Source organism: Eschrichtius robustus, chromosome 2 (assembly GCF_028021215.1).
Source record: "Eschrichtius robustus isolate mEscRob2 chromosome 2, mEscRob2.pri, whole genome shotgun sequence".
NCBI classification, from domain to species: Eukaryota; Metazoa; Chordata; class Mammalia; order Artiodactyla; family Eschrichtiidae; genus Eschrichtius; species Eschrichtius robustus.
Genome location: NC_090825.1, coordinates 131,009,280 through 131,036,658, shown reverse-complemented (window position 1 = coordinate 131,036,658; position 27,379 = coordinate 131,009,280). Strand labels below are relative to the sequence as shown.

Below are 27,379 nucleotides of genomic sequence, written 5' to 3'. Positions count from 1 at the left end.
TCATTTTTTGATATGAGGAAACTGAGCCTCACAGAAGTTAAGCAAATGGCCCAAGACCACAATACTTGTACCTGACAGAGACCTGAAATCCAGCTCTATCACCTGAAGCCCAGTGTTTATTCAAATATATCACACTGTTCTCATCATTTATCCACCAAACTGCTGATTCATGACATTTCCAACTTGGTTTTTCTTATGGAGAATTTTAACCTATGTACAGCTTAGTAACCAGTGCCTTCAAACTTTTAAACCACCAAAATATACTCTTCACTCTTTAAACTTAAACTCACCTCTTCCAGAAAGACTCCCCCGACAAACCCCTTCAGGGCTCATCACTCAGTCCCTCCCGTGATGTGATACAGCACTATTTTAAGCCAGAGAATTTTCTGTTTAGATCCTAGGTTTGCCATGTAACCTTCAGTAAGTCACAAAAATTCCCAAATGCTTGCATCAGTAAAATGGGAGACTTGAAATTCAAAGGTTGGAAATTGTCAGTCTGCTACCAAATATAGCCTGCAGAAAAGTTTTATTTGGTCAGCAGCATTTTTTTAATCCAATTCAATGCCTTTAGAGGAGAAATGCACTCTATGACTGCCACAGGCCCTACCACTCTCTTTTTACAAAGACCACTTCTCCTAGTTCATTCATTTCTATTACCTGTCTGGCAATTGGTATGTAATTACATTTCCAACCACTGAATTAGATATCTCTAAAATTTTACACGGTCATCATAAGCATTAGTTATGCCTTTTCTACTTAGTTTTCATGTGGTCATTTCCCCACTAGAAAGTTCAGAATGGGGACTTGTAAAATCATATAACTTCAAAATTAGAAAGAGCCTCCAAGACTACCTAGCAAAATCCAACCCTCTTGTATTACACAGATGACAAGACTGAAGCCAAACTGCTTTAGTTACTTGCTCAGAGCTTCCCAATGTAAGTCAGTGTGGGACAATTTAAATCAACAAAAATCAACAAAATATTCACTTTGTGCAAGACCCTATACTGGAGCTACAAAAAGAAACAAGAAGTGCCCCTAACTGTCCAGGATACACAAGGTAGCAGAGGACACAGACACATATATATGAGGCCATTATTTAAGGAACACATACTAAAGGAAAGGAGAAATTGATTTCTTTCATTTTTAGTGAGATCATGAAGGGGAAACAGTTAAAGAGGAGTCTGAATAATGAGAACTGCTGTTATTGACAGAAAGTGAGGGAAAAGCATGAAAAACCAAGAAACAAGTAAAGGCACAGCATACTCAGAAAAAGTAAGTAAATCAGCATGGCTGGGGGTAGAGTGATAGAAGATAATCTACGAAAGCAGTGAAGACAAATCCTAAGTGCCAGTACTTCCTACTTTCTTCTTTAGCCCACCTCTTCCTCCCTCGAGCCGAGAATCTAAGACAAAGCTAGATATAATGGGAACTCAATAGTAGTTTATAATGATAAAAACACTAATGGCAGCTAAGATTTAGGGCGGGATTATTATACACCATGCACTGAACAAAACACTTCATAAGCCTTATCTCATTTAATCCTGATTAAAAATCTATGAGGTAGTACTAATTTTCCTCTCATATCATAGAAGATAACTGAAGCTTAGGAAGAATAAGTAACTTTTCCAAAATCGCAGTTAAAATGTGGACTCACACTCAATTTATCTGTCTCCAAAGTCTATGGACTAAACCAAAATTAATGTTAACAAATACATCGATCAGAAAATTTACAATCAGATTATCAACCTTCAAAGAGCCACAGCTGTACTACAGAAGAAGAATAATGAGAAGGGAGCAGAGAAAGCCTCTTGCCAGTACTGACTTCAGCTGCGTCCCTAACCTTAAAGAACGCTTTGTCCTGAGGTCAAAGAATGCTCTAAAAATACAGTATAAAGCTTCAAAAGTCCTGTAACTGAGGGACCTTGGGCAACTTACTTTACTTTGCGGGCTTCAATTTCCTTGTCTGAAAAAATGGGTATAGCAGTACCTACACTACGTAGGATGCTCTGAGAAAGAGATAAGGCGTACAAAGATTTTAACACAATGTCAGACACGATGTAAACCGCATCTGTCTACAATACAGTCCCTGCCCACATAAGCAAATAATTACAGAGATAACTAGAAAAGTACGCTCCCAATTTGGGTGGGAGAATCTAACCATATCCAAAAAGATCAGAAAAGAGTGTTCAGAAAAGACATTTACAACGTCCCTTCGGTCATAGATAATCCTGATACCCGCAGGGCTATACAATACGGCGGTGAAAACACAGGGTGGCAAAGCAGAGACTCTGGCTGTCTCGTTCGCTAGCCTCAGAGCCTAAAGCAGAGCCTGGCACTTAGGCTCTAAGTAACTGAGACTAGTAAGACTGAGGCTTGGACCCTTCCCTAACTCCGAGGCGAAAGACTTACCCCAAGGCCAGCTTCCCCCTCAGATTCTGCATCCATAACGCACCTGCAATATCAACACACGCCGTCAATTCAGACTCCCACCTCACTCCCTTCCTCCACCCACCAAGAAATCCTTACCCAAACGATCCAGTGTTGCCGCCGCCATCTTGCTCCCTCCCTCTACGGATGCCTCCGAGTTCAGATGCCGTGTGGGCAAAACGCATGCGCAATTCTCCGGATTTAAACCCCTCTTATCGCGAGACCGAGCCAAACCGACACCCGAGGTGTTGTCATGGAGACCGTGAACACGCGGCCGGCGCTTGGTCAGACCAGCGCCGGTGTGGTCAGACCAGCCTTGCTTGGGAATGAATTACTTAGCAAAGGTCAAAGACTAGCGAGTTTCCGAAAATTCGTCGGGATCCAGAAAAACTGCGAAGCCTCACCTCACAAATGGTCTGAAAGGATTAGGAAAACAAGAGACCGTGAACCAAGCCAACTAACCTGGGAGGGCTTCAGTTTTCTCAAAAGAACTAAGTATCCCTACGGCACAGGCTTGTGAAGATCACTAGAGATTGTGTGAAAGCTCTTTTAAAGAACAAACATACAAACTACTATGTATAAAATAAATAAGCTACAAGGATATTTTGTACAACACAGGAAATATAGCCAATATTTTATAATAACTTTAAATGGAGTATAATCTTTAAATATTGTGAATCACTGTTATACACCTGAAACTAATATTGCAAATCAACTATACTTCAATAAATAAATAAAAATAAAGAACGAACAGTTCAAATACAAAGTATGATGCTGATCTCCAGGTTGACCTCCAAGACATAAGAGTTAATAATCAGCAGGCACTTGCTACCATATATGGCCAGCAGGCATTTCACTAAATCTCATGTATTCCTCACAGCAATCCAATTAGACCTGTATTATCAGGTCTTCAATTGAAAAAGAAGATTTAGGATAGGTTAAAATCTCTCAGATAATAACTGGCAAAAACAGTGGTCAATCTAGGGTTGGGTGCCTCCAAAGTTAGTGCTCCCACCCACATCCGAATAAGTAAATGTATATCTTCATTAGCATAGACAGCTCAGGTTTCGTTTGCTACATATGCAAGAGTTCCAGGTATCCAATGCAAACAAGCAATACGGAGTAGAAGACTGTAAGCGCAGAAACTGAGCATTTTAGGACGTTTGAGTTGGAAGGAAACTTTGGTTCTTTTTCCTCCACAGCACTTAACACATACAGTCCCTTCATAGAGTTGGCACTTAATCAGATCAAAAGAGAGTCACTCTATTCTGCTGCTTCTTGAGTATCAAAAACCAGAGCCAGAATTTCCACCCAGTTGCAGAAACCCTTGTTTTTGATTTCTGATTCGAACTTTTATCTTTTTGTTAATTGGCTTCTTGTAGATACGTTTAAAGCATCTCCAGAGCTACCAAGACGCCCCGGCACATAGCTTTAAAAAAATATTTGATGGGATAGGGTTGAACAGGTCCAGAGAATAAACCAGCAGTGCGGGGAGGTGACTCCATCAGTCTAACCTCTTAATTAACCTTCCTTGCTGTAGCAAGTGACAATACCTAACCAGCAGCACCAGACCCTCCAGCCGCAGGCGGCGTTGGTGGGGCAAAGAGCCGCCCGCGGAGCCCAGCCTTTCCCAGCCCCGAGGCCGCAGGAGCGGCGCGCGCAGTGAGACCTGGACCTCCGCGCGCGCCGTAGCGGCGGGCCCCAAGAGGCGGGGCTCTAAATTGACCCCGCCCCCTTCCCGGCTCCGGCGTAGGGCTGCGAACTGTCTGCCTCAGAGCCTGCTTCCATCATCCCTGGTTGCTCGTGATCATGGGACAGGAACCGCGCACGCTGCCGCCCTCCCCTAACTGGTACTGCTCCCGATGCAGCGATGCCGTGCCCGGGGGCCTCTTCGGCTTCGCGGCGCGGACCTCTGTCTTCCTTGTCCGCGTGGGCCCGGGAGCGGACGTGATCCCAGGGACGTCCCCATTTCGAGGTAATTCCCCACCTCTTGGCCCCCGCCTTCCTGCACTAATTGCGTTCCCCAGGGGCGCCGAGTGGGCGTGTCCAGCCACCCCCCTCTCTATAGATGGGGAAACTGAGACTCGGGCAGGGAGAAGGGTCTGCTCACGGTCATCTAAACTGAGTCGTGTCCCGGTCTCCAAGGTTGGCTGTTCACCACGCTGTGGCTGAGTGATCCCGCCTCCTGGCGCTCTCACGTGGATCCGGCTGGCTTACTGAAAAGTTATCCATGTGTCTCGCCAGGCATTTATAACACCTAGGCCTTCCTCCCCAACCCAGTGCGTGCGGGCCCCGAGAGCCTTCCTGGGGTTGGGTGCTGCCTACAGCTCCAGGTCCTAAGAGAGATCCTACAAATATATGATACTCATTTCTGTAAGATGAATGACTTGAGCCGGATGCTTTCAGGCTCCAAACTAGGTTTTGATTATGCCTTGGGATATGGCATGCCAGATATTTATTCTTTTCCAAATGACTTCTGGCCAGATCTAAATAGGAATCCCTTTTACATTCTTCACTTGAGCTGCTCCTCAGCCTAAGAACTAGGCACATCAAGTGATATGAATGGTATTTTACAGTTGAGAAGACTGAGGCCCAAGAAGATAAAAAAACTTGTCTGAAATCAGGTGGCAGAGCCAATACCAGCACTTGGGGTTTCTGATTGTGAGTCCCTGGAAATTTTTGTTATTCCATGGGATAAGTGAGGCCCCAATCACCATCTAACAACAGAAGGATTCTGCCAGGAATCCTTGGTAGCACTTTAATCTGGGGTCTGGTTTTGCTTGAAGTCATAGGGGAGTTGGTGGGACACACCGAAAGGGTGTCTGGCTTCACGTTTTGTCATCACCCGGGTCAATACAACCTCTGCGCCACCAGCTCCGATGACGGGACTGTGAAAATCTGGGATGTAGAGACAAAAACAGTTGTGACGGAACATGCGCTCCATCAGGTACCATGACTTGCTGGTTTCTCAGACCATTATTATTTATCTGTGCCAGAGTTCTCTTCCTTCAAGTATAGTTTTGCTAGCTCATCTGTGCAAGGTAACTTTTATAATTGTGTTTGTTGATTAGATTAGAAGCTCTATATTGTAAGGTACCTCAAAACTTTTTTGGAAGGAGATGCATATAAATCAGAGGTCAGCAAACTGCACTGCTGCCTGCTTTTGTGAATTCTTTCATTGGAATACAATCACAGTCATTCATTTAAGTACTGTCTACAATTTTAAGTATTGGCTGCTTGCACAGTACCGTGGCAGAGTTGAGTAGTTACAACAGAGACAATATGGCCCACACAATCTGAAATATTTACTCTCTGGCACTTTACCATGAAAAAGACTCCTGATATAAACTGTAAGTGAATGAAACTTGTTTCCAAACTAGATGATTAATTGATATACCTGCCTAGAGAATGTAGGAAAGGACTCAGTTAATCTTAGTAAGGACTTTGCTTTAATCTGTCAAAGAAAGAAATTTTTTAAATGGCTCCTTGATCCCCAGTAGCCTAAATTCTCCTATCATTTGGTTATAATGTAGTCTTGCTCTACAAGTGGTCCTGACAGTATTTATTAAGTACCTATAATGTGCCTAGCATTATACAGGTTAAAAACTAAGTAAAAAAAATTCAGCATTGACAAATGAAAAGCAAAGATATCTTTGTTTTGTTTTAAAGCATACAATATCAGCATTGCATTGGTCTCCTCTAGTAAAGGATTTACTAGTATCTGGAGATGAAAAAGGAGTAGTTTTCTGTTACTGGCTTAACAGAAATGACAGCCAGCACCTCTTTATAGAACCCAGGACAATTTTCTGTCTTACTTGCTCACCTCATCATGAAGATTTAGTAGCCATTGGGTAAGTACTATGCCATCTGCATTGATGATCTATTTTTGTTTATGATCTTATTTTGCATTTTCTTTGCCTTCTACTGTCGCTTTATTCCTCAGAGGAAACCATTTACAGGTATTAACCACTCTCCCTTCACCCCTGGTATCATTTATTCTTGTGACCTCTGGGTCCTCACTGTCTCTCCCATTCTATTTTTGTTTCCTTGGTTTCCATGATACTGTACTTTACTCATTCTTCATATCTGATTTCTTCAGTCAACCTCCAAATGTCAGAAATGTCCTCTTTCATCTTTTTTCCCTCCATACTTACCCTTGGTTATAACATTTACTCGCAAAGTGTCAAATGACTCAGCTCTGTCTCTGGTTCTCAGCTCTCCCACTCAATTGGGAAAGCGATCTGGCATTGGGATCTGTCTCCCCAGTGATCACCAAGGTTGTTTCACACGAGCTGCCTGAGAGCGCAATCCCCACTCCTTCACCACTCCATTTACTTCTCTCCCAAAGATGTTCATTCTCTGTAGTTTGAAGACTAGACATAAGCACAAGAATGTAGGAGGAGAAAGTTCAACTGGAGTGGATTCAAGAGACTGGGAGGTGAGGTAGATACACGTGGAGACAACTTTTCCACAGTTTGTTGTGACAACGTGCATATAGACGTGAAGCCAGAGGAGGTGTATGGGGGTCAAGGGAGTATTAAATGGAAGATAACAAAGGCATGTTTTTATGCTGATGCTGAGGCAGAAAAGGGGGAGCCTGTGGCAGGGGTGAACAGTGAAGAATACATGAGTGATAATGGGAGATCAAGAGGGAACTGGATCCAGACCACAAGTAGAAAGAACAGCTAAGAATGTGGAAATAGGTGCAAGTAGGTTCACAGATCTTGTTGGAAGAGGAGGGCGTTTCATTCTGATGGCTGCTGATTTTCTTAGTGAGGCAGAAAGAGGTGGAGAAGAAGTCAGAGGTGGAGTCAAGTTCAGGGTGGGGAAGGAGCTGGATGCAGGAAGAAGGTATGAAAACAGTCACCTCAGAGAAGAGGAAAATGAACTTACTGAGAGAAACTGCAGGTCCTGAGGTCCTGGCTGAGTGCCAAGCCAAGGATCGTGGTCATGAATTTTAAGTAAACTACTCAAACTGGCTGAGAAAGGAGATCGTTGGATTCAACCAGGTTTGGGGTTTTGTGGAGTAAACACCCCTGAGAGAAAGGGGGAACAAAGGAGATAAGGGTGTTTTTTAAGGAGTGATTATAATGATGGATCATGAAATCTGCACTGCATGGGGAGAAGGACAGGAAGACAGGTGTGGGTGAGTTAACAGTGAAAATGGAAGGGGTCTGTGATCGGAGGTCTCCATGAAATGGCAGCATTGTCTTGGTGGGAGTACAAGAGAGGGAACAGAAAGGGTGGTAGGCAGGGGTCAGAGAAGGGTGAATCAAACTGACCTTGAAAGATGAGCAGGAATTCAGAAGAAGAGAAGAGTCTTTCAGGTGGAAGACAATCAAACAGGATTGAATCAGAATTTGTTTTTAGAGGTTCTTCAAAACAGTCCCTGACGTCTTGACTGAAATTGCAAAACAGGTTGATCACATGACTATTAGGTTATATATCTTGATGGTTTTTCAAAGTCTGTGTCTTCAGAGATTTGATATATTCTATGAGTTCATTTTTTTTAAGTAAAGCTGTAATGGGGAAAAATTTTTTTTAATAAAAGGAGAAAAATAAATAAAGCTGTAATGGTATTTTTCCCTGTAGGACTGTCTAGTGTATAGGAAATGTAAACAGGTATGTCCACTTTGGAGAGCAATTTTGCACTTTCTAGTAAAGCAAAAATGTGTATATCTTAAGATCCTATTACTAGGCATCAAACCTGAAACTGGCTTAAGTGTGTATAAAATTATTAATAGCATTTTTTGCTTGTGATAGTAAAAACCAAATGGAAGCCCTTCAAAAGGAAAATGAGTAACTAAACTTGTGGTATATTCATACAGTGGAGTACTATGCAATAGTATAAACGACTGACCAGGAACTAGAGTTACACGTGTCAACGTGAATGACTCACAAAAAGAGTGAGTGAAAAAAGCAAGCTACAGAAAAACAGACAACATGATACCATTTATATGAAGTCTCTAAATGTACAAAGTAATTCTGTATCTTATTTAGGAATATATACAAAGAAGGGCTAGGACTAATGTAACACAAAATTTAGGAATAGCAGTTTACCTCTGGGGAAGAAAGGGAGAGAGGTTTGATTGGGGCGGCATGTACAGAGGACTTCAACTGTATTGGTAATATTTTTTTTCTTAAGCTAGAGAGTAGATATTTCTTATGTCTGAAATACTTAATCATTTAAAAAAAAAAAAACTATTACAATTTCTAAGTTTCTTCTGAATTCAAAAAATGACAGCCTTGGAATATCCAGATCTAGAAGTTAGAATTCTGCAGCTTTTGTTAGAAAAGTAAGATCATTTGTAAAACTAAGGAGATATTTTTAGTTTATTAGGACAAATTCATTTCCAATTAGGGAAATTGCTGGGCCCCTGTCAGAACTATTCTTCTGTAAGTTCCCCTTGAGCACAGGCATGGTCCACTGTTTGAGCTTCGTGCCAGGCAATGTGTATAGCATAACTTAATGCCAGGAGTTTGGCATGGGGGAGGGTTTTTTTAAAAACCAGAAAACATGAAATAAGTACTTTGGAATAAGGACAGAACAAGATTATTTCTTGCTCTTTTTCCTTCCCCCAACCCCAAATGCACTTAACTTTTAGAAATGCACAATAACTCCTAAGCCAAAATGTTTCCTAGAAAGACAGTCTGTCTTCATTTTTCAGTAGTATTTCTAACTCTTGTTTTTTAGCTACAAGGATGGCATAGTGGTTATAATTGACATCAGCAAGAAAGGAGAAGTTATACACAGGCTTCGAGGCCACGATGATGAGATCCACTCCATAGCCTGGTGCCCCCTGCCTGGTGAAGATTGTTTATCCATAAACCAAGGGGAAAATTCAGGTAGAGATGATTTAAGAGGGTTCAGTACTCTTTAGACCTAAAGAACAAAGTGGGTAGAATAGTATAATTTGAATTATGTTTAAAACTAGATTTTACAGATCAAATCTATGAAAACAGTAACTAAGTTTCAGGAACCCTTGCAAACTAATTTTTCTTTGGTAAGTGCATGTTTAATGCAAATTAAAAACAAAATTACCATCTCTACCCTAGAAGAACTTGAAATCCCCAATGGGAAAGTTATAGCACAGACTCCAGTAAAAAAAGGCTGCTACTTAGCCACTGGAAGCAAAGATCAGACCATTCGTATCTGGAGCTGCTCTAGAGGCCGAGGTAAGACTGACATTTAACGTTTCCTTTGTGATATAACCTATTATCAATCCAGTAGAAGTAGAAGTTTATTATTTCTTGTTATCCTCAGTGTGTGTCATCTGTCAGAAAGCAGTTCTTTACTTTTCTATCCAGAAAGTTTTAGCCTGGGCTAGAACTCTCTGCACTCTGAACATCTGGCTTTGGTGTTGGCAATGAGGTTTTCTATTGCATTCACAGAAAGATCACTGTTTGGCCTGGAGGGCAAGATGTTTGTTATGAGAATGGGAATATCTGAACTTGGCAAGGCCTGGATCAAAGGAATGGAAAAGATCTCTAGAGCTAGAGCTTTTAATGTACAAATGCAGAATTAATAATGTATACCTAATACAGAAGTACCTGTTTAAATGTAAAAGCTCACTTTACCCAAATTACAGAGACCCTCAGTCATCTAGCTTTCCCAAGCTTCTCTTTGAACAGAACTTTTACCTTAAGTTTATATTGAATAGATTGAGAGGAACTCCAGGCAGAATGAATTCTACCTTTACAGTAAAAATCTAGCTTTTCTCTTTATAGCAGTCTTCTTTCTCCAATTTATGTAAAACCATGGAAGTTTTTTCATCTTTGTCCAAATGCATTAGTACACGTAAAGCAAGTAGCACAGTGCTTGGCACATAGTTAGGGTTCAGTCAGTGGTAACTAGTAGTGTAATTTTGGAAAGCAGAATTTTTTAAGGTTTGTGGACTGCTTTTGGACACACTTTGGCTGATACTCCCTAGTGGGGACAACATCGGGCTACGAATCCCTCCAAAAGGGTAATCTCTGAACTTACAGATGTCTAATACAATGGTATTCAATTCTGGTCATGCAGCAGAATCAGCTGGAGGTGACTGCACCCCACCTCGAATCTGCTGAATCAGAATCTCTAGGGGTAGAGCCCTGGCATATGTATTTTTAGAAGCGCCAGTGGTAGTTCTCATACACAGCAGGGACTAAGAACATCTGGTCAGTAGCATGTCAGGAGTGGAGAACTTACCACCGCAACTGCCAAATTTGTCCCCTTTGTTGGATTTCTTGCCAACTAGAAGATGGAGTCCTACTCTCTGTCCTTCCTACCCTCTGTCCTTCCAACTTTGAAGAATCTTGGGTTGTGTTACCACCTGGGTTCTCAATCCCAGTTGGAACCTTATTTTCCCAGACACACCATATTCTTAATGTTTAAGTTGCCAAGACAGCCTGTAAGAGCTTGTCTGACCAAAATTTGCTAGACTAGTATTAACCACTATATGTGTAAATTTCCATGAGAAAATGAGGTCTGAATTCTAAGCAACCAAGCTAACAAACTTTTAAACATGAACTGTATTGTGAACTGCTGGTGGCTTCATGCATGTACTTTCATTGTCTTGACTGTCCATGGACCTTCTTTTAATCTGCAGGGGTGACGACTCTGAAATTGCCCTTTCTGAAGAGAAGAGGAGGGGGTATAGACCCAACTGTTAAAGAGCGCCTTTGGTTGACACTCCATTGGCCCAAGGGTCAGCCAACACAGCTGGTATCCAGCTGTTTTGGGTAAGTCTTTTTGGTCATGCTCTCTGACATATTTTGTTCTCCTCTCTAGCCTCAGGAATTCCTGGGCTTCTCTTTCTAGACACAGAAGATGGAGAAAGCAATGACTAAGGTTTATATTATAATGGGCCATTTGTAATGGAAAAATCATGGAACTAATACCTGTGCTGTCCAATAAGAGTTGTGAAAAGATCAAATAACTACGGCCTGGTGGTTAAGTGTGGACTCTGAAGTCAGGCGGAACTGAATTTCAGAATCAGTCTGTTACTTACTGGCTGTTCATAAGCAAGACCCTTCACTTTTCTGAGCTTCAGTGACTTCACATGAAAAAAGGGGAGGATGTAAGTGTTTCCTCTCTCTTAGGATGATTATGGCCATTCATTAAGCAAAATTTATTGAGCACCAGCTTCTAGTTGCTTGAGATGATAAGTGAATTTAACAGACAAGTTCCCTGCTTTTAAATGAGGTAATACAGGCAAAGCATATAGAAATACCCCAAAGTGTTAGTCACAACCCAACTACCCCCACTGCTCCAAAAAAGACATACTATGTCTTAAAGCCTTTGTGGCTCTGCAAATTACGGTGGCATTTTATAATTAAAGCTGTTAGGAAAGTCTGTTCAAAAGGTAGTCCAGTACATTTGTATGATTCAAAAAGAATGAAAGGATATAGTAAAGCTCCCTTTTTGTTTTTTTTGTTTTTTTTAATATTTCGGCCACACCACACAGCTTGCGGGATCTCAGTTTCCCAACCAGGGACTGAACCTGTGCCGCCGCAGTGAAAGCACCAAGTCCTAACGACTAGACCACCAGGGAACTCCAAAGCTCCCTCTCCACCTCTGTCTTCGCTACTTGGTTCCCCTCCCCATAGGCAGTGACTTTTTTTGTTTTTGTGTGTGTTTTTCCAGAGATATTTTGTGCCTATTTCAGAATATGTAATTTTTATCTCCTTAAAGGAACAATGAACAGAAATTATTTTGCAGCTGAGGGCCCACACTCTCTGGCCCAAAATCACTTGTTTTCAGATTGCTCACGAAAGAGGACTAATACTTGTTTTTCCTTCACAGAGGCGAACTGCTACTATGGGATCTCACTCAGTCTTGGAGACGGAAATATACCCTCTTTAGTGCTTCATCAGAAGGGCAGAATCATTCAAGAATTGTGTTTAATTTATGTTCTCTACAAACTGAAGATGACAAACAGCTGCTGCTTTCCACATCAATGGACAGAGATGTAAGAACAGCTTATTTTGCATTCAGCACTGTACAGCAGTGATTGAGGACTTGCATGGGATTAGAGGGCTTTTTCAAATCATACATCATTTCTCACACCTCACCTTGCCCCCATGTTCCAATTTCAGAGTTACTGTTACTGACTGGCATTAAATACATTAGCAGCAGAAAAGCAGGGGAAAGCTGAGGAACCACCAAGATGCCTTTTTGTTAAAGCAGGTACAACAAGGAAGAGTAGATGTGTCCATGGAAGGCTGTGTGAGATCATCAATCCTTAGCTTTCAAATACCCTCGTCTATGGTTCAGGAAGCAGAGCCATCTTCTCCCGGCACAGTCTCTATAAGAGACAACTGGCTTTACTTGAGACACCTTTCTGTTTTACAATAAGCTAGGCTTGTTTGACAGACCGTTTTCTTCCAAGTCACTGTTAAACAAGTGACGGTTAAAAACTTAGCAGTCCTCTTCCACTGCCTATGATAACATATTTTGCTTTTGAAGATAATGATTCTGATTCTTCCACTGTCCTAAGGCCACCTTTATCCTTTTTTTTTTTTTGAGTTTGCCAAATGAGAAAATTACCAATGCTGTAATACAGTGATACAGTAGAGTGGAAAGGCCGCTGAACTCTGGGAAATAGGAAGCCTGGGTTCTAGTTTATTGTGCTTTCAATTCACTTGGCATCTTAGGGAATAAATGTATTCTAAGATCCCTCTGAGCTCTACAATTTATAACTGATTTTTTTTTTTTTCTCATTCCTACTGGAATAGTTAAGTTACATTATCCTGATGTACTCTGAGCCCATCCTATTTGAAGTGTTGATTGTTTTTCCTGTTTCTTGGACCTTCTTTATAAAGACCCTAACCCTTAATCTTTTCAGGTAAAATGTTGGGACATGGCCACCCTGGAGTGCTGCTGGACCCTGCCTTCCCTTGGTGGGTTTGCCTACAGTCTGGCTTTCTCTCCTGTAGACACAGGCTGTTTGGCGATAGGTGCTGGTGATGGCATGATCCGTATATGGAATACATTCTCCATAAAGAACAACTATGATGTGAAAATTTTTTGGCAGGGTGTCAAGTCCAAGGTTACAGCGGTAAGGATGCTTTCTTTGAGCTTGCCACGAACTTTTTTCAAATAACTAATTCTGTTTTAGAGAATACCTATTCATGTAAATGAACTCTGTTGGGAATTCAGACTTCTTCAAGGGTATTTTCGATGCAATTTGAAAGTGGAACAGCAGAAGGACTCTCTCTGACCAAACCCGTTACATACCTCCTAATTCAGAAATTTGGCTTTGTTTGTAAAATTAAGGTTTTGTTTGAGTCACACTATTTTCTAATAGTAAGAAATTAGAAATAACCTGGATGTGCATTCATAGGAGATACATTAAATTATAATATAACCACATGGGGAATAGTATTAAACTATTAAAAGTGATAATGTAGATCTTTCTTTGATGTGGGAAGATGTTAATGATTCATGAAAAATGCAAATTATAAAACATGGAATGCAGATTATAAAACAATATGTATAATTTTTTTGTTTTTCTTCAAAGTGATATCTTTTTGTTGTGGCTATTTAGTCTAAAAGCAATAAAGGTTTGTGGTTCAAAACGAAAACCATAGTACAGAAGTGTAGGAAGCAAAAAATGTTTCCTACCCCACCCTTGACTCCATTCTCCCACTTCCATCATCCAGAGAACCACTGTTGACAGTTTGTGATGTATCTTTCCAAGCTTTGTTAATGATGAATAGAATCATATTTTCTAAATTGTTCTGGAATCTTTTATTCCCCACTCAACAATGTATCATGCACATCATTTAAATGTTTGAACCTATCTTTGTTTTTTCAATTATATATAAAGTTCATCCACAAAAAATGTCTAGAAAGATACAGAATTGGCAATGGGGTGTTTTGGATGGTGAGATTACAGGTGACTTTTACTTTGTTTTTAATACTTCTTTGTTTCTCTCTTTTAAATAATGAGAATTTGTTACTTTTAAAATTAGAAGACAGAAAGAACAAGAAAGTTTTCCAACTGAACACTTGAAGTATAACCTAAGGATTCCCTTAACACTGCCGCTTTCCTCATTTTTTTGTAGTTGTGCTGGCACCCAACCAAGGAAGGCTGCTTAGCTTTTGGAACTGATGATGGAAAAGTGGGATTGTATGACACCTACTCCAACAAGTAAGAAATAGATGATTCCTATTTAGCCCATTGACCAAATTGTCAGTGAGTTAATTTTGAGTTCATAAACCTGGATGTATATCATAATAGGCCTGGGAAGCATCTTTAAGATTCTGACACTGAGACTAGGCTTAGAACTCAGAATTTTATTTAAAAAATTTCTTTCAGGTCATGGTGGTTCAGCCCATCTGACCTGTGGGAACCACTAAAATAAACCATTTGCTTTTGTTTTCCCTCAACATTTTTTTACAAAATTTTTCAGGCATTGAAGAATGTTAAAAGCCGAGAACAAAGAACATCTCTGTACCTTCCATCTTGATTTACCAGTTGTTAACATTTTGCCATACTTGCTTTATTTGTCTACACTTAACAAAAATTAACAGTAATCCATCATATGAGCTAATATCCAGTGCATATACAAATTTCCTCATTTGAGCCAAAAACGTTTTCCCTAGTGGTTTTTTTTTTCAAACTTTTTTCAGTCAGGGATCACACATTGTATTTTGTTATGTCTCTTTAGTCTCTTACTCTAGAATAATCCCCCACTTCTTTCCATAACATTGCCTTTTCAATTTGAAGATTCCAGATAAGTTGTTTTGTAGCATATTCTGCATTGTGGACTTGTTAATTCTTTGTGGTGACTTGTAACTCATTTCACTATTCCCTGTATTTCCTATATTCCTTGTATTCCCTGTATTTCCTATAAACGGTCTAGAGCTGCACTGTCCATTACAGTAGTCTTTAGTCACAGGTGGCTACTGAGATGTGCTGAGTGTAAAACATACTCGAGAGTTCAAAGGCTTAGTGCCCAGAAAAGAATGTAAAATGCCTCAGTAATTATTTATTTTCATTATATTTTAAAAGATAATACTTTTTATATACTGAGCTAAATAAAATACATTCTTAAAATTGAATTTCACTTGTTTCTTTTACTTCTGTTAACTTGGCTACTAGAAAGCTTTGAGTTGCAGATGTGGCTCACAGTATAAATCTACTGGGCACAGCTAGTCTAGATGCTTGATTAGATTCCAGACCTGCACTGTTCAGTTTGGTAGCCAATGGCCATGTGTGGCTATTTATACTTAAAGTAATTAAAAATAAATAAAATTCGCAATTGAGTTCTTAGTTGCATGAGCCACATTTCCAATGCTCAAGGGCCATATGTGGCTAAGGGCTACTTTACTGGACAGCACTGTTCTAGGCCAGGGATTAGAGAATTATGGCCCATGAGTTAAGAATAGTTTTATCTTTTGAAATAAATGAAAAAGAATCAAAAGAATATTTCACAATGTATGAAAAGTAAATAAAATTCAGATTTCTCTGTCCATAAGTAAAGTTTTATTGGAGCCCAACCACGCTCTTTTTTTTTTGGCTGCATTGGGTCTTTGTTGCTGCTTCTCTAGTTTCGGCGAGCGGGGGCTACTCTTCATTGCGGTGCGCAGGCTTCTCATTGTGGTGGCTTCTCTTGTTGCAGAGCACGGGCTCAAGGCACACAAGCTTCAGTAGTTGTGGCACACAGACTCAGTAGTTGTGGCTCGTGGGCTCTAGAGTGCAGGCTCAGTAGTTGTGGCGCACGGGCTTAGTTGTTCCGCGGCATGTGGGATTTTCCTGGACCAGGGCTCAAACCCGTGTCCCCTGCCTTGGCAGGAGGATTCTTAACCACTGCGCCACCTGGGAAGCCCCACACTCATTTTTTTACCTCTTGTCTGAGGCTGCTTTCATGCTACCACAGCAGAGTGGACGAGTTGTGACAGAAATTGCATGTTTCACAAAGCCTGAAGCACTGACTATCTGGCCCTTTACAGAAAAAGTTTGCCTAAAGATCATTTGCATCTAAGTGAGAATCATTCATTATACTGTGCAGCTAACCTTTTTATATGCCAGTTTTTTAGGTACTTATGTATAACTGAATACGCGTTAACTATTTTTCTTCATTTCTAACTTTTTTTTAAAAAGGCTACACCATTTCAAAGAAGTATTTAATAAAACTATGTATCAATTTAAATAGGTTTGTGTCATCACAAAACTGCTGACTAATTCTAGTAAATTACTATCGTTTGGTTATTATAAGCTGAATATCCAAACTGATACCAGCAAAGGTATGTAGTAGGAGGAAGGATGTTGCTGTAGATATATTGTTAGTATTCAGCCAGAAATGCTTATTCTACTTCTTTCAGCCAAAGAAAAATTGGTTCATTGTCTAGAGTGATAATGATAAATGTATCAGATACATGGAAATAAAGAAGTCAACAGCTAAGTTAGTTCAGTCATAGGTTCTAGAATCCTGGAATTCTAAAATCATACAAAGAATACAGTATATGTTAAAGGTAATAACTGCACTGCCCTGTCCTGACACATCACATATCATTAATCACCACAGCGACCTTCAAAAACACCCTGAAGAGCAACGCTTCTTTAAAAAAATAAAAAAATAAAAAACTCAAAAAGAACTACCATATGATCCAGCAATTCCACTCCTGGGTATATATCCAAAAAAAACCAAAAACACTAATTCGAAAAGATACATGCACCCCAGTGTTCATAGCAGCATTATTTACAACTGCCTAGATATGGAAGCAACCTAAGTGTCTATCAACGGATGAAAGGACAAAAAAGTTGTGTGTATACACACACACACACACACACACACACAATGGAATAACTACTCAGCCATAAAAAATAATGAAATTTTGCCATTTGAAGCAACATGGATTGATGTAGAGGGCATTATATGAAGTGAAATAAGTCAGACAGAGAAAGACAAATAGTGTATGCTATCACTTACATGTGGAATCTAAAAAATACAACAAACAAGTGAATATAACAAAAAAGAAGCAGACTCACAGATACAGAGAACAAACTAGTGGTTGGGGTGGGGTGGACTATAGGGGTGGGGGAGTGGGAGGTACAAACTATTGGGTGTAAGATAGGTTCAAGGATGTACTGTACAACATGGGGAATATAGCCAGTATTTTGTAATAATTAAATGGAAAGTAACCTTTAAAAACTAAAACAAATTTTAAATTTTTTAATTAAATAAATAAATGCATTATTAGGTAGAAAAGATGGAAGAAATGAATGTTTGTGAAGAATAAAAATATTAATCCAGGAAAAAAAAAATTTAAAATCTATCTACTCTAAAATCTTGGGAATTCCCTGGAGGTCCAGTCGTTAGGACTCCGAGCTTCCACCGCAGGGGGCACGGGTTCGATCCCTGGTTGGGAACCAAGATCCCGAAAGCCGCAAGGCACGGCCAAAAAAATAAAATGAAATAAAATCTTGTCTTAGTTTAAGAATGTGATGTTAACGACAGGGTAAGCCAAAAATGACTTCTAGTCTTTTACTTGACTATGAGGTGGATACATTTGCATGGTGATAATATATGCTTAGCAGTAACCCTAGTTCTGGGCTTAACAGTTTGCATTTTCTGTCTTGTCCTGTTTTTCTCTAGTTGTGATAGCCTTTACACTGGTATATAACTACAGTAATATTAGAATATTTGACAGAGATGGGGAAAATGTTCCCAAGCTGGCCAGTTGGGGAGGTTAATAACATTTTTTTACTGGGTGAAGTATGTTTGGGACTTAATTATTTTGTTAGTAGCTATCATTACATGGTATATTATTTAAGTGTTTGCTTGTTTACAGTCAGTTATTTGGAGAAGCGTACTGTTAAATTATTTTTCTTTAATATCAGCAACTAAGTTTATATAACAGGCAACTTTCTGAAAAAGATGGTCTGTTTTCCACTATATCTTTTTGTTTTAAGTCTTTCTGTTTGTAATCCCCCTTCCCCCCAGACCTCCACAGATTTCTAGCACATATCACAAGAAGACTGTATACTCTTTAGCCTGGGGGCCACCAGTACCCTCCATGACACTCGGTAAGTGTGAGTCATTCTGTAACAAACGTGAGAGTATTCTCTTTCTTTCAACTTAATCCTAGGATATGCAACCTGGAAAGAGTCATAAATATTCTAGTGCAGTGATTACTTAAGCAAGCTGCTATGTCCCCAGGGGTCCATGAGGTGATAAATTAGAAAGCATTCACCCAGAATAAGCCTCTCCAAACTCCAAACTAAAGCATATTTGGTCTCTTTGAGCTGAATTTTTTCATTGTGAATATAGTTATCTCATGCTGGGTCCTGATACCTAGTCTAATGATTTTCACTAAAATTTGCTATCACCTTTTAATTTTATCAGAATTATAATGTTGGGAATTCCCTGGAGGTCCAGTGGTTAGGACTCCGTGCTCTTACTGCCAAGGGCCCAGGTTCATTCCCTGGTCCAAGAACTAAGATACCGCAAGCCATGCAGTTTGGCCAAAAAAATAAATAAAGTAAGATAAGCAATTTATTAAAAAAACAAAATTTTTTTAAAAAAAGAATTATAATGTTAATGATCATCTGTTTTCACCTACAGTTAAAGCAAACTTAGAATTTCTCAAATGATCTCTTGTTACCTTTGACTGTATTCTGACCCTTTTCCTCTTCTAGCCCCTCAGCCTTATCTTTCTCTTTCTTATGCCTACAGTGGTAGGTCTTGCAGAATTTTAAAAACGAGTGTGTTCAGCAAAAGTCTTTGGTAATCTTTTCTTCACCATCTATAATGGAACATCTGTAAATTTCCATAATAATGTAAACATTTACAGTGTAAATCATCAGAACTCAAGCAGCATTGCAGTGGTAGTTCATTCATTCATTCATTCAACAAATGTTGATCCTTGATTTGTGCCAAGCGTAGTTCTAGCAGTGGTGAAAATAAAACTTGCCCTTACAGAAACCCACCAGAACCACTGTTTGCTTCTTAAAAATCAACATGATGATTGCTGTAACACCAAAGGAATCATTGCTTTGAGTACAGCTTCTTACACTTAGTCATAGCAAGTCCTGCAGCTCCTTATATTTAAATGCCCAAAGAGTACTTGTTTCGGTAAGAGAAGGTAAATTCCCCAAAACTTTGAAAACATGTTTTCTGATCCCAGCTTTGGCACCCCTACTATTTTGAGTGGCAGAAGAATGTTTAAAGCAAATATGTTGTATTATAAATATTAATGTAGAATTAATATACCCTGTTTACTTCTGCCCCCAACAACTGTGTTCAGATGCAAAGAACAGTGACTTTATTCCAATATATTAATGTAATTCTTTTAAAACATCTCATAGTATGATATGGTCATACTATAGCAACAAATAGTTAAGTTGGTGAAATACAAAACTGATAAGCTTTCTTTTCTTATCTCATATAGGAGGAGAAGGGGACAGACCTTCCCTCACTCTATACAGCTGTGGAGGGGAAGGGATTGTCTTACAACACAACCCCTGGAAGCTTAGTGGAGAGGCCTTTGACATCAACAAACTCATCAGGGACACCAATTCAATCAAAGTGAGTTCTTGTGGTCTAAAGTCTTCTCATGATCTCTCCATCTTCTTGGCTTCTCATCTTGCATGATAAATGCCATTATAAGAGGTATCCATTATGCTCAGGCAGATTTCAAGCTTCTCTCAATTGCAATGGTGATTTATTATAAACTTTCCGATCTTGAATATAAAGCAGCCTTTTCACGCCAGCCACTTTCTCCAGAGTGAGGTGTTCGTAAAAATATTTTTTTAATATGGTATTCAAGTGCGGCTATAAGGTATTTTGCTCAAGACAGAATTGTCATTTTGTTTTTAATTTTTTAGTGAAATAATTACAGATTTACACAAAAGTTGCAAAAATAATACAAATAATTTCCTTATATCCTTGACTGAGATTTCCACATTTAGCCACTTTTCTTTACCATCCTATCAATGTATCTGTATGCCAGAACTGTCTTTTTAAATGAAACCATAAATGTTGAGATTTCCTTACTCTTTCAAATGAGCATTTTTTACTGTTGCTCATTATTTTGTATGGCTAGCATAAAAATAACATTTAATCATAAATTGAATTATTTTTGTTGACTGTATTCCTTCATGTCTTAAATGTTATCTGAACATTAACATTCAACAATGAATAAAAGAGACAAAATTCCTATTCTTAACAAAATTTTAGTTTTGTGACAGTTAAATGTATGGATCAGAGGCTCATGTAAGGAGTTTGGGCTGGAAATAGAAATTTGGAGTCCCTTCACATGAATGGTAGCTAAAGAAGCTGCGGGTATGTATGAGGTGATCTAAAGAGACAAGTAAGAAAAGAAGAGGGCCCAGGAAGCTTTGGGGAACACCAAAAAAAGTTAGAAAAAAAAAAAAAAACGATTCTGGAAAAGAAACAGAAGAGATAGGAAGAAAAAAGGGTAGTGTGTATGACTTCTATTAAAAAGGCGACCCACCCCCATGTTATCAAAGCCAATGGATATGTTTCATGTCTTATTGTGGGATAAAAATCATTTTAATTAAGTTCATTTCACAAGGTTAGACACTGCAGACATTTAGTATTTACTGGCCTCTCTTTTTTATCCCGTTTAGGAAATCATATTTCAGATACTTCCCTTAGTAACTCTTTGGCGAATTATGTAGATTATTTATAAGAATGGCTGTTGTACAATTAGAACATTTTTAAACTAGGGATTTTCTTTTTTTTCCCACACTGTCATCACTGATTTGTAAGAAGAACAATGTTTTCAGTCAAGATTGGTTTGTTTTGCTTTCTAGTACAAATTGCCTGTACACACAGAGATCAGCTGGAAAGCAGATGGCAAAATCATGGCTCTTGGCAATGAAGATGGGTATGTGTTTGTTTCTTTAAAAAAAAAAAAACTTTGTAATTGCACATATATTTGATCACAAGCTAATGCCATCTGTAATGTTAGTTGGGAAAACCTAGTTGTATTTGATATTCTGACTTATCCTTGATATCCTTAAATGACTCAGCTCTCTGCATCTTTGAGAACTGCAAAATAAGTTAAATATTTTCAGCCCAAAGAGAATGTTTGCCTACTCCGTGTTTTGGCTGTTGTGTGCTTCACAGAATCCTCATCTCCAGAATTAAACTGCCTAAATCTCCCTTCATTTTTTTTAAAGTAAACCTAGGCAGAAATGCTTTTTAGGCTTCACCATGCCCTTTCCAACATCTTTTTGTTTTTGTTTTTTTTAGGGTTTTTTTTCCCCCTTCCAATGTTGATCATAGTAACATAGTCCTATTTCAGCCATTGGTTTAGTAATTCTTCTTTTAGCTTCTCCCTTGCACCATTTATTATAAGAGCCTGATAAACACAACTTTCCAGAGATTGCTGAGATTTGTGAAAACTGTTTGAAAGAACTACTTTTTGTATCTGGTTCTTTGTGAGAGAGTAACCTCTGCAGTTTATATAGGGTTATCCTATTCCATTTCACCTTTCTTTGACTGATGGAATGAGGGATACACCTGTTTGCATTGGACTGTTATTTGAGCATCCATCTTTCTTGTCTTGGTGTGTTTCTTATTCCAGATCAATAGAAATATTCAAGGTTCCTAACTTGAAACTGATCTGCACCATCCAGCAGCATCACAAGCTTGTGAATACTATTAGCTGGCATCATGAGTATGGCAGCCAGCCAGAGCTAAGCTATCTGATGGCCTCTGGGTCCAACAATGCAGTCATTTATGTGCACAACCTGCAGACCGTCATAGGTAACTTTGGTTTCTTTCCATATTGAGGGTGGTGTATGTGTTCTGCTACTTCTTGTTCCAATTTCTGTGCCTTTTTTCCTTTCTTTTTGGTATTAAAGTAAATACTACTTTTCTTATTTTTCTGCTTTCAAAAGTAGTATTTAATATTTAGTATTCACCTTATTTAAAATACAACAAAAGTTTCAAACATGACAAAATTCCCTAATCCCATCCCTCAGTAAAAACCAGTGTTATTAGTTTGCTGCATGTTTTCTCCAGATTTTCTAAAGTATAGTTATTGCTACAGTTATTCCAGGCCAGGGGTAGGGATATGACTTTGCATCTTGTGTGAAACTGTCGCTCTCCAAAAAGATTTTGCCAGTTTATATCCCCTTCCCTCAGTGTTTCCATGTGTGACTGCATCTAATTCTCAGTCCTGGGAGGTAGGTTTTGTTATCTTCATTTTCCTGATTAAACTGAGGCTCAGAGAGGTTAGCTCACTTCCATAAGTCCCACAGCTAGTATATGATAGAGCCTAGATTCAAACCCAAATTGTCTAATTGCAGAGTCTGCATGTGTTCTAGTAACTACTAGTCCCTGCCTGGCACGTTGATCTTTTTCATATTTTCATATGATGTATTCCTTAATGAATCTTAAACTTCTCTGAATTTCTTCAGCACCCAGAAGAACCATAAGTGGTCAGAGGCGCCTGTTCTTTTAATGTGAAGGAGATGTAATTACTTTTTTTTCTAATATGAAGAAATTATAATGTGACACTAATCTGTTTCCAAAGTGCTGGAGAGTATGTACTGTCAACCATAGTGAAAATTTCAAGCTGACATTTTAAATTTCTCTAGAACTAATTTCCAGTGATTTCCTGAGAATCTTTGTTTGTAATAACAAAAAAATTTTTATTCTAGCAGTGACTCTCTCAAGTTAAAAGGAATATAGGAAAACTAATAAAGTGTACATAGATTTTTCTAATAATAAATAGTAGACAGTTTGTAACTAATAAGCATGATATGTTAGAAAGCTTATCCTAGTCCTCTGATTCCAAATTAAATATCTACTTTGGCAAAGGACATAAACTTAATTTTTTTAAACTGAAGTATAGTTGATTTACAATATCATATTAGTTTTAGGTAGACAATATAGCGATTCAGTATTTTTATAGATTATATCCATTTAAAGTTATTATAAAATAATGGCTATATTTCCCTGTGCTATACAATATATCCTTATTGCTTATTTATTTTATATACAAGTTTGTACCTCTTAATCCCACACTCCCATCTTGCCCCTCCCCTCTGCCTTCTCCCCACTGATAACCACTAGTTTGCTCTCTATATCTGTGAGTCTGTTTCTGTTTTGTTATATTCATTCATTTTATTTTTTAGATTCCACATATAAGTGAAAACATACAGTATTCGTCTTTCTCAGTCTGACTTATTTCACTTAGCATAATACCCTCTAGGTCTCTGTTGTTGCAAACAGCAGAACTTCCTTCTTTCTTATGACTAATATTCCATTGTACATATATACCACATCTTTATCCATTCATCTGTTGATGGACATTGAGGTTGCTTCCATATCTTGGCAGTTGTAAATAATGTTGCTGTGAACATTGGAGTACATGTATCTTTTAGAATTTGTGTTTTCATTTTTTTCAGATATATGCCCAGGAGTGGAATTGCTGGGTCATATGGTACTTCTATTTTTAGTTTTTTGAGGCACCTCCATACTGTTTTCCATAGTGGCTGCACCAGTTACATTCCCGCCAATAATGTACTAGAGTTCTCTTTTCTCCACATTCTCACCAACATTTGTTATTTGTGTTTGTGTTTTGTTTTGTTTTGTATTTTTGGCTGTGTTGGGTCTTCGTTGCTGCACGCGGGCTTTCTCTCGTTGCAGCAAGCAGGGGCTACTCTTCGTTGCAGTGCATGGGCTTCTTATTGCAGTGGCTTCTCTGTTGCAGATCACAGGCTCTAGGCGCGCGTGCTTCAGTAGTTGTGGCACATGGGCTCAGTAGTTGTGGCTCATGGGCTCTAGAGCACAGGCTCAGTAGTTGTGGCACACAGGCTTAGTCACTCTGCGGCATGTGGGATCTTCCCGGACCAGGGCTTGAACCCATGTCCCCTGCATTGGCAGGCGGATTCTTAACCACTGTGCCACCAGGAAAGTCCCTATTTGTGTTCTTTGTGATGATAGCCATTCTGACAGGTGTGAGATGATATGACTGTGGTTTTGATTTGCATTTCTCTGATGATTAGCGACGTTGAGCATCTTTTCATGTGCCTGTTGGCCATATCTTCTTTGGAGAAATGTCTATTCAGGTGTTCTGCCCATTTTTTAATTGGGTTGTTTGTTTTTTTGACACTGAGTTCTATGAGCTGTTTAGGTATTTTGGAAATAATCCCTTATCAGTCATTTGCAAATACTTTCTCCCATTCAGTAGGTTGTCTTTTCGTTTTGTCGATGGTTTCCTTTGCTGTGCAAAAGCTTTTAAGTTTAATTAGGTTCCATTTGTTTATTTTTGCTTTTGTTCCTTTTGCCTTAGGAGACTGATCCAAAAAAAATACTGCTATGATTTATGTCGAAGAGTTCTCTTCTAGGAGTTCTCAGGTTTCAGGTCTTACATTTAGGTCTTTAATCCATTTTATTTTTGTATACGGTGTGAGAAAATGTTGTAATTTCATTCTTTTACAGGTAGCTGTCCAGTTTTCTCAGCATCGCTTATTGAAGGGCATTAACTTAATTCTTAAGAGCAGTGCAGATCTTTTTCTACTGTAATACTGTCACCCTAGTTTGTTTTTTATTTCATATCTACTGAATAATAGAAAAAGGAAATAAATGGCCAGAATCCATTTCATTTTATTTTTACCTTCTTATATTTAAATAATTGAGACTTAGAGGAAAGTTGCAAGAATAGTACAAAGGACTCCCATATACCCTTTCACAGATTCAACAACTTATATTTTGTCATATTTGCTTTGTTCTGTGTGTGTGTGTATGTATGTATTTTTCCAAACTGTTTGTGTTGCATGTGTCATGCCCCATATCCCTTAATATTTGTGTATTTTGTAAGAATAAGGCTATTCCCTTACATAACCATAATTCCATTATAAACTTCAGTTAATTTAATACAATAGTTTGATCTGCCATGCTTATTCTAGTGTTGTCAATTGATCCAATATTGTCCTTTATATCTAGAACAGTCTCTCAGCCTTTTTTTTTTTTTTTTGCCACACCACGCGGCCTGTGGGATCCTTGTTCCCCAACCAGGGATCGAACCCGTGCCCCCTGCATTGGAAGTGTGGAGTCTTAACCACGGGACCACCAGGGAAGTCCCTCATCTTGATTTTTTTGAAGAATACCAGCCCGTTATTTTGTAGATGTCCCCTCAATTTGGTTTGGTCTCTTATTTTCTCATGACTAGATTCAGGTCACACATTTTTAGCTAGAGTGCCATATATGTGATATGTTCTTGGTATCACATCCAAAATGTATTACTTTCATTTTGATGGCTTTTAGAAAGAAAGAATGATAGCTAACACTTCTTGCAGTAAGCCCATGTGCCAAGCACTGTGGATATGCCTACACACTTAACTACTAAACAACATTGCCCACATAGAAACAATATTGAAAATCACACAGAAAGCACGTGGCAAAATCTTGACTCTTGCCATGTTAATACTCTCCTTTATGTCTTTCTGTTGTTGTTGCTGGTAGAAATGACATCATCCCCTTGTCTTACAGAGAGCAATCCTGAATCTCCAGTGACCATTACAGAGCCCTACCGGACCCTCTCAGGGCACACAGCCAAGATTACCAGTCTGGCATGGAGCCCACATCATGACGGAAGGCTGATATCTGCTTCCTATGATGGTACAGCTCAGGTACTATTGCATCCTTGATTCAGTGGGTTCTTCACTATGTACTCTAACTTAAACTCTTCCCTCTTTTCCCCCAGTTTTGTACAGACTCCTTCCCTCACCATTATCTTCTATAGAAAGGGATTTTTCTGAGCTCTAGAGGGCATTTTAGTTTATTAAACATATCTGGGCCCTTGGCAGGCTAAGTTTGGGGTGTTTTTTACTTAGATGAAAGGGGAAATATTAATAGGAACTAGCTAAATTCTGATGTTTTTAAAGATTTCATTCTGACCTACTGTCAGTTTAATGGACTAAAGTTGATGTGAAAAGTACTCCTTCCATTCTGTTCTATCACAGAATGGTGACTATAAATAATGAAAAAATATTTCTAATAATAAATTGGTAACTCAATTTACCTCAATTTACCAAATTTGAGACCTCCAAGTTCTCAAAAATAAAGATGAGATGCCAAACCAGAGGTATTGGGTGAGTTTCGGATAGCAGAACCAGAAGAGACCTTAGGAACTGGGGATCTATCATCTGTGATGGATGTCTGTCTCAGTAGTGAGTGGTAAATGAGCTATCTGCACAGCGCTGAGAGCCATGACGGGCTACCCTTTGTGCAGTGCAGACTGGAGTAATTCAAGAAACAGCAAGGAAACTGATCATTTGCCCACAGACAGAAGAATCACCTGTGAGAAGTTAGAACCCTAAGCATCCATCACATGTGCAGGTGTGGGCTCTGAATTAGAATTCTCTTCATGGTATCTGAATCCCCAGCCCAAAAATAACATACGATACTGGTTCAGGACAGTGAAATCCATAGGGCACCATTAAAGCTTACTGAAAATCATCCACATGGGAATGCCTCTATATCCCAGAATACATAAACCTCCCACAGGAAATAGCACTTTCTGAAACTGAACTCCTAAAAGTACAAATCACAAGAGGAAATAAGAGTACACAGATTTTTAAGATTTTTTCAAAAATGTATACCCCCCAAAAAACAATAGAATAACCAGAAATTATTCTCTTGTGTGACTTTTGGTTTTAGGTGTGGGATACTCTCCAGGAAGAGCCTCTATGCAATTTCCGAGGACATCGAGGTCGACTGCTTTGCATCGCATGGTCCCCGTTGGATCCAGACTGCATCTACTCAGGGGCAGATGACTTCTGTGTGTACAAATGGCTCACTTCCATGCAAGAACATTCCCGACCTCCTCAAGGTCAGTCAAAACCTGGAGCCCATAAAGGCTTGCCTAATTCCCTTTCTCCTTTCCTCAGTAAATGAGTTGACTGGAGTCAAGCAAAGAAGACATTCGTGCAGGGCGACAGCAATAGGATGGTAGGGTTGGAAGCCCAAGCAAGGATAGCAG

At 39.1% G+C, this 27,379-nt stretch overlaps 2 protein-coding genes across 5 annotated transcripts in view; one reads left to right on the top strand and one right to left on the bottom strand.

Moving 5' to 3' along the window:
* The window catches only part of MRPL22 (mitochondrial ribosomal protein L22), a 39,359-nt gene extending 36,542 nt beyond the window's left edge, over window positions 1-2,817 (bottom strand). Inside the window, exons 1-2 of one of the 3 annotated variants that reach the window (XM_068536276.1) lie at window positions 2,527-2,817; window positions 2,410-2,452 (exon numbers count right to left, since the gene is read on the bottom strand). In XM_068536276.1, coding sequence (XP_068392377.1) covers window positions 2,410-2,452; window positions 2,527-2,554 — 71 coding nt within the window. In that variant the 5' untranslated portion in view covers window positions 2,555-2,817. The remainder of the gene's footprint in view (window positions 1-2,409; window positions 2,453-2,526) is intronic. The other 2 variants (XM_068536275.1, XM_068536274.1) reach the window with 2 other exon arrangements.
* Window positions 2,818-4,172: 1,355 nt separating this feature from the next.
* Window positions 4,173-27,379, top strand: part of GEMIN5 (gem nuclear organelle associated protein 5) — a 41,789-nt gene continuing 18,582 nt past the window's right edge. For both annotated transcript variants that reach the window (XM_068536272.1, XM_068536271.1), the window contains exons 1-15: window positions 4,173-4,402; window positions 5,214-5,374; window positions 6,097-6,278; window positions 9,122-9,273; window positions 9,484-9,603; window positions 11,016-11,148; window positions 12,212-12,377; window positions 13,254-13,466; window positions 14,476-14,561; window positions 18,361-18,443; window positions 19,808-19,944; window positions 21,195-21,268; window positions 21,971-22,152; window positions 25,888-26,027; window positions 27,058-27,229. In XM_068536272.1, coding sequence (XP_068392373.1) covers window positions 4,237-4,402; window positions 5,214-5,374; window positions 6,097-6,278; window positions 9,122-9,273; window positions 9,484-9,603; window positions 11,016-11,148; window positions 12,212-12,377; window positions 13,254-13,466; window positions 14,476-14,561; window positions 18,361-18,443; window positions 19,808-19,944; window positions 21,195-21,268; window positions 21,971-22,152; window positions 25,888-26,027; window positions 27,058-27,229 — 2,167 coding nt within the window. In that variant the 5' untranslated portion in view covers window positions 4,173-4,236. The remainder of the gene's footprint in view (window positions 4,403-5,213; window positions 5,375-6,096; window positions 6,279-9,121; window positions 9,274-9,483; window positions 9,604-11,015; window positions 11,149-12,211; window positions 12,378-13,253; window positions 13,467-14,475; window positions 14,562-18,360; window positions 18,444-19,807; window positions 19,945-21,194; window positions 21,269-21,970; window positions 22,153-25,887; window positions 26,028-27,057; window positions 27,230-27,379) is intronic.